The following is a 7086-nucleotide window of genomic DNA, read 5'->3' as shown; positions in this document are numbered from 1 at the left end:
AAATTGTAGTGGGTGATTACAAAAAACAGTATGAAGTTCTGAGAGACTATATCCTTGAGTTGTAGTCAACCAATCATGATACCACAGTCAAATTAGAACTTGGAGATGTTTCAGAAACTAATTTGGTAAATTGCACTTCAAGATGTTTCAAAAGAATCTATGTTTGTCTAAGGGGGGTCAAGAAGTGATTCAAAGCTTGTTTAATAGATTTCTTGGGGCTAGATGGGGCTCATATGAAAGTCCCTTATCTAGGCCAGATCTTAATTGCAATTGGATTAGATTCCAACAATGGCATAGACCCACTTGCATATGCCATTGTAGAGATTGAAAACTGTGAATCTTGGAAGTGGTTCCTTGAATGTCTTGGTGATGAATTGGATCTACATGCTATGTCTAATTTCACTTTTGTTAGTTACAGACAAAAGGTAATGGTTGTTTATTTATTATTTTTAATGTTTATTTGTTAATCATGTGTAATTTGTTTCCAGGGTTTGCTACAAGTAGGTAGTCAACTGCTCCCATGTGTTGAGCATAGGTTCTGTCTCATACATATACATGAGAACATGAAGAAACAATAGAGAACTAAGGAATATAAAGATCACCTTTAGGATTGTGCCACAACTACAACAGTGTCAGAGTTTAACCATTACATGCACCAAGTCAGTCTATGACAAATGAACATATGAATGGTTGAAGTCAATACCACCACAACATTGGGAAAAAAGCCATTTCAGAGGTAAGCTATTATGACCCTTTTACCCTTTTACCATTTTACCCTTTGACTATTTTACCCTTTAAACAACATTATGACACTTTTACCCTTTTATATACAGGGAGAGCAACCACAGACATGCTGTTAAACAACCTTTGTGAGGTGTTTAATGGCAAGTTGGTTGATGGGAGAGACAAACCAATTATTAGCTGCTTGGAGTTTATTAGGGAATATATGATGAAGAGGATATGCAATGTCCTCAAGGTGCAACAAAAGTGTGTAGGCCCACTCACCCTAACAGCAACAAAGATCATGGAGAAGAATGAAGCAGCTGCTACTCAGTACATTGTAGAATGGTGTGGTGATGAAAAATACCAAGTCAAAGGCCCATGGAATGATCAACATGTTGTTGATATGCATGAAAGCGTATGCAGCTGCAGGAAATGGGAATTAACAGGTATCCCTTGCAGACATGTGATTTCTATGTTGTATAACAAAGCAGATCATGGTGAGTGTGTACACGAGCTCCATACTTATGTCCACAAGGTGCACTGGCTACAAACTTGGAAAACTGGATATGGGTACAAGGTGGAACCAATTAAAGGTCGGACACTGTGGCCTAGAAGTGAGTGTCCAATGCAGATCACACCTCCCCCACACCGTAATCAACCTGGGAGACCCAAGAGGAAGAGAAGGCAATCCATAGATGAGAAAAGTCAAAGTCAGAGTCAAAGATCAGATGTTGGTCCCAGTGAGATTCATGGTCATGGTCCACATGGTAGTGGGAAACTAACAAGAAAGTTTGTTAGTGTGACTTGTAGTAAGTGTGGAAAGAAAGGGCACAACTCCAGGACATGCAAAGGTCAGGGAGGGACTTGATGGTCTATGTTGGTTTTATCTTTTGGTTTTATTTTATGAACAAGTTTGGTTTGATTCCTAGATGAAGGATGTCTTTTGTTGCAATAACTTTGTTTTCAATTAACTTATGACATGTATTTTGAAGATGGTAATAGGTATTATGTCTTCAGTATGCTTTTGTGTTGACTACATATGGATGCATTATATGTTATCTTTAGAAGGTTATGTATGAACAACATAACAAATCCATAATTGGTCAATAGATACCAAATTTTCATTACCATTACTTTGCATTACAATAATGTTCCACATTAGCAAAAAACTACTTAAACCAGACACATATACCCCTATCCTATTACAAAAGATAACCACAATCAACTTGTGGACTTATAACAAGAACACCAACACAACAACAAAAAAATCCAACTATAGACTAGGTAATACTTCAACATTGTTGCTTCTTCTTTGATCTTCTCCATTGCTTTTGCATGCTTGCTTGCTTGTTCTTTTATATCATCCATTGCTTTTCATAACTTATTGATTGTCCTAAGTAGCCCTGGTATTATAACTTTGGAACGAGCACACATGGGTTCATCATACCACCCAATAAACCCACATGATGAATTCTTGAAAAAAAAAAAGAAGAAAGGAACATTACATCATCAGGGAGCAGTCGTCAAAATAAAGTGTAACATTCTTACCGGGTTAGGACATCCCCAAAATTGGCACCCTGGGTTGTTATCTGTCCATGATGTCTGAACTATCACCCACTTTCTACAGAAGCACATCACCATTGTTGATGGAGAAGAGGAAATCACAGGGGATGATCGATGGAGAAGATGAAATCAGAGAGGGAGTGATAGTTAGGGCTTATTGCTGGAGACGAGAATAGAGACGTTGTAGTCTCTTTATGGACTAAATAATAATAAAATAATAAAGGGGCTAGATGAATGGACTAAAATACCCTTAATTGATAGGGGCATGGGTAAATTAACGGGAGCTTGGTAACGGCTGTTAAGCCATTGGACTAAACTCACAAGAAATAGAAACTATTGGACCATCCTTGCAAGCCAAACCCACTTTGGACCAAACATGCTAGTTTTGACATACCACAGGGACCAAATTTGCAATTTTGTCATATATATATATATATATATATATATATATATATATATATATATATATATATTCACCTAAATTCTTTCAAACATATCTTTGTTTTATCTCACTACTTTCGGTTAAAAGTTGGATGTCCCATAATACTATTACGAAATATTATGAAATATTGACCCATAAAATGGATTGTGTGATAACACAGTATTGACATGCAAAAGTTTTCAGATAATCGCATTGATGCGGAAATAGTTGTCTGTTAAACATGTATGAAATAGGGTATTTTTGCCAAGGATTAATCAATGTTCGTCTGAAAATGATTTCTTATTTTCTAGCATGACTCTTATAGATAATTGGTTAGATATAGTAAATTATTTTCATAAAAAAACTAATCGCCCCTACAAACTAATTTCTGAAAAAAAACTATTCGCACCCATCGTTTGGCACAAATAAACGGCTAGTGTGTATGTGTGTGTGCGTGTGTGTGTATAGGGTAATCTAAAGAAAAGTCCTAAAATTTTACCCTAACTTACGAAAAAGTCTCAAACTAAAATTTATTTACGAAAAAACATGAATTACCGGTAAAAATTGTGATTTGACCCTTTTTTCCCAGTTTCATTACTTATGTGTTTTATTAAAGTCTCATTATTTTACCCTAATTTACGAATAAGTCTCATTATTTTACCCTAATTTACGAATAAGTCTCAAACTAAAATTTAGTGACGTTTTAGTCATTTTCTCCATCAAGCATACATTTTATCGGTTTCATTGCTGATTTATGTGACAACCCGATATTTCAACTCTATGTAATGACCTAAAAAGTCAAGTATTGTAACCACTTTTGTTATAATGAAATTAACTTCGAAAATAAAATATCCAATAGTCTCTAATTAATTACCTATTATGTTAGATGTCATTAAACTGTGATCGTACGTAAAATGAACGCCCAAATCTCACTTCGTATAAGGAAGTTATGAATTTTCCAAGTTCGTCTTAGCGACAGACAGCTAAAAACTCAAAATGAAGATCGAACGACTTTTGGTCGGAATGACCTAAATAAGAATCGCAGGTCTCAACAACGGTTGTTCAACGGTAAAAAGTCTGGCAAAAACAGACATCAGATAATGAAGTTATGAATTTCTAACGAAAATTTCTTACCGCGACTTTTTTTAAAAAAAATAAATAATAAAAATAATTTCAAAATTTGCCGACGGAATCGAAACGAAAGTTGTAGAGCGTAGTCTCACCTACGCATGGATATAAAGAATGTCAAAAACGGAGTTCGTATGAAGAAGATATGAATTTTTGAAGTTTATTAAATAATAAAAATATAAATTTTATATTAAATTTCGGTATTATCCGAAGTAGGAGTCACCAGGCCGATCCGAGTTACGCCCAGCGTTCTCGAGGGCTAGGCCTCGGATCGTGCACGTCGCCCCTATGCAAGGCTACGCCCCATCCCATCCGAAGCTCCGAGGCAGTCGAGGAGGCGGTCACGCATAACGCACGCGTACGCCCAACGTACCGAGGCGGTTCCCACCCGATAAAAAAGGGATATGACGGTTCCGAAGAAATGGCTCAATTTCTCTCAACTTTCTTGCGTTTTTGGCTCGTTTTCCATGCACGTGCTATCCTGAAGCCCCGGTTTCCTTGCTCAAGTCCCGAAGGTCGTTTGTGCTCCTGAGATTCCCGAGAATCCCGAGAAAATTCTCTTTCTCGAGTCGAAATTCTGCTCGGTTTTCATCTCGCCTTCTTCAATCTTTCAAGTGAGTTCATACCCCTATAATTCACACTTTTAAATGTTTTATAAATGCTTCTATATGCTTTTACGGGGGGGGGGGGGGGGGGGGGGGGGGGGGGGGCTACAAGTAAAACACACTATTATTACCGTGTGCGATATAAAGTTTCATGATACACTTTTTATCAATGGAATCATATGTGATTTATAACTATTATAGGGAAACTTTCGTATGCAAAATATACCACGATAACATCTTATCTTTTGAAATAAGAAATTATTTATGTATATATGTAAATTAAACACTCTGCTTAAACTGTATGTATATGTGTCCATCTTTGGCACTACAAAAATTATACTTTTCATAACAAGTGAGCATTTCACTAGGGGTTACTATACAAACGAGACACACTTTTAGAAAAGTATGATAGGTATAGTTTTACGAGAACATCACGAACCTTTACATACTAGAAGTACTATTTCCAAAAAGTTACTTTCATATACAAGAACAAACGAACATTTTCACACGTAAATCTGTTTTATACTAAGTTTTGTGAGACATTAAACTTCGCATACACTCGAGTACACTTTTAAAGTCCAGTATTATACACCATAATCCCTTGGAGCGGGAGCATGGTGTTTTGTATAGATCTATATGCGATTGACAACCCCGCGCCCTGACTGTTAGCTACAGTACACCATTTGGGGACACAAACGTCAGATGCTTCCAACGCCTGAAGAACATTGTGTATAGGCATTTCTAGTCAAATAGCATGGTTATAAAACTCACATGGAGTATCAAAAACACATTGATTTACGGGGTTTTTCAAATGTATTGGCAATTTTGTACGTACATTAATTAACCTCTTAAGGCATGAAAAACCTTATCGTGATACAATTTTGGAACTTCTAAACCACTACCCACATACGGAAAAACATAAATTTTCTAGAAAAAAACATTAGTCTTGATAGAAGGCTACATTTATACCAGTAGAGAATATGGGATTTTCTAGGAACCAACAAACAAAAACAAACCATTTTGTTTTAAGTTCATGCAAACATTGTCATTTAATACTTATGAAACTTACCAGCTTATATGTTGATCTACTCTTTCAAAACTACTTGTATGTCCCAGGAATTCCGTAATTGCAGGTAACAAACAACTTTTGAAGAAGGGACGCTGCAGCGCTAGTTTAAATTCATATTTTGGCATCATATTGTAATTGGTTTTGAACGTGTACCTTTTAAACAATGTAAACTTTCAATTGTATGTGTGATGGTTATATTGCTTTCTTTACTATGTATTCAATTGTTACGTTACCACATGAAGTCATCCGCCCCCGAACGTTTCCGCCGTTCCGGTTTGGGGGTGTGACAGATTGGTATCAGAACAATGTTTATAGTGAACTAAGTATATCGAACAACATAAGATATAGACACTAGAAATTCTTAGGGACTCAATGTCTCTGACAAAATGTTTTTAAACGTAAAACCTCGTTTCATTTAAATAGATTATTTTGGGTCATAAAAGTACAAAATACATGCATACAACGATTTTATTTCATGGTTAGAACTATACAAAAAGTATTAAGATGAGTTGGACACTACGATTAGTTCTCGATGTATGTAATCGAATTTGGAACGAATATAGCTCGATGAACTATATTTATCCGAGATTGGACTAACATATGTCAAGGAATGATCGTAGTGAGCAACAAGTCAAAACTTACCAAAATAGACACCAGTATCAAACATACCAATTTAAATACTATAGGAGTATTTGGTGCATACAATAGTTTAATCGACATGTTTGTTGTTACATGTTTTCAAATTTTGTTCAAATCTTATAACCCTATTCTTGTATAGTCAAATGGTTGGATTCCACCCACCAGGGGACCCCTACTACCCGAAACAGGGCAATGAAGGATGGGTAGAGGAGGATCCCGAAGAGGATGAAGAACCTATCGAGTTGGAAGAAGGGGATAACTCTGGTACAGACTCAGAACCAGAAGTAGTCGACCCTCCAGCCATTAGGAGGAACTTCCAGGGACCGACTCCCGTTTGGGGAAGTCACCTCCACCATTGGAGCCAACAACAAGGGATACGTTCTCCCTACGGTATGTGTCGGAACTTCTACAACATCAAGGACGGTGGTTCAGCCGACCGAGCACTCCTAGTCATGGTAGGCAAACTGGCCAACCGATCCTATCAATCGGGGGTCCAAGCAAATCGACTTCGCGAAGTCAACGTGGAAGTACAAGCTCACACTTCTGACATCCATCGATTGGATATGTTACAGGATGACACCCATCTCCGTGCCGATACATTCCAAACACAAATGATTGCAGCCCTCGCAGAGTTGAGGGAACAGCAAGCCGCCTTTGATAGGTGTCTTATGGAATCAAAGCAATCGGATGCGGAGTCAAGCTCCAAGCGCAACCCACGTCACAAGTAGTGCTTGCCAAAATCCCAAATTTTGTTATAAGTTAGGACCTCGGCTAAAAGTTTTATTTGCTTAAACCTTGTAACCGGAGACCCTTTTAGGGGTCAAATTTTTGTGATCGTGGTATCATCTATAATATTAATATCATTGGCACGCTATTATTACTACGTTGAGTATTTCGTTTAATCTTTAAAATATTATGGAAAAACCATACGCTTGTTT

General features: G+C 37.1%; 1 protein-coding gene across 1 annotated transcript; it reads left to right on the top strand.

The window, feature by feature from the left end:
• The first annotated feature begins 233 nt into the window (after positions 1-233).
• LOC145045641 (uncharacterized) lies at positions 234-1591 on the top strand. The gene is made up of 4 exons (XM_078993967.1): positions 234-425; positions 489-500; positions 697-736; positions 834-1591. Exons 1-4 carry the CDS (start codon positions 234-236, stop codon positions 1589-1591), a joined length of 1002 nt encoding a protein of 333 aa, XP_078850093.1.
• The last annotated feature ends 5495 nt before the right edge of the window (positions 1592-7086 follow it).

Source organism: Lactuca saligna, chromosome 5, assembly GCF_052625555.1.
Source record: "Lactuca saligna cultivar CGN05327 chromosome 5, ASM5262555v1, whole genome shotgun sequence".
In the NCBI taxonomy this organism is placed as follows: domain Eukaryota; kingdom Viridiplantae; phylum Streptophyta; class Magnoliopsida; order Asterales; family Asteraceae; genus Lactuca; species Lactuca saligna.
This window is presented reverse-complemented; position numbering and strand designations above follow the sequence as displayed.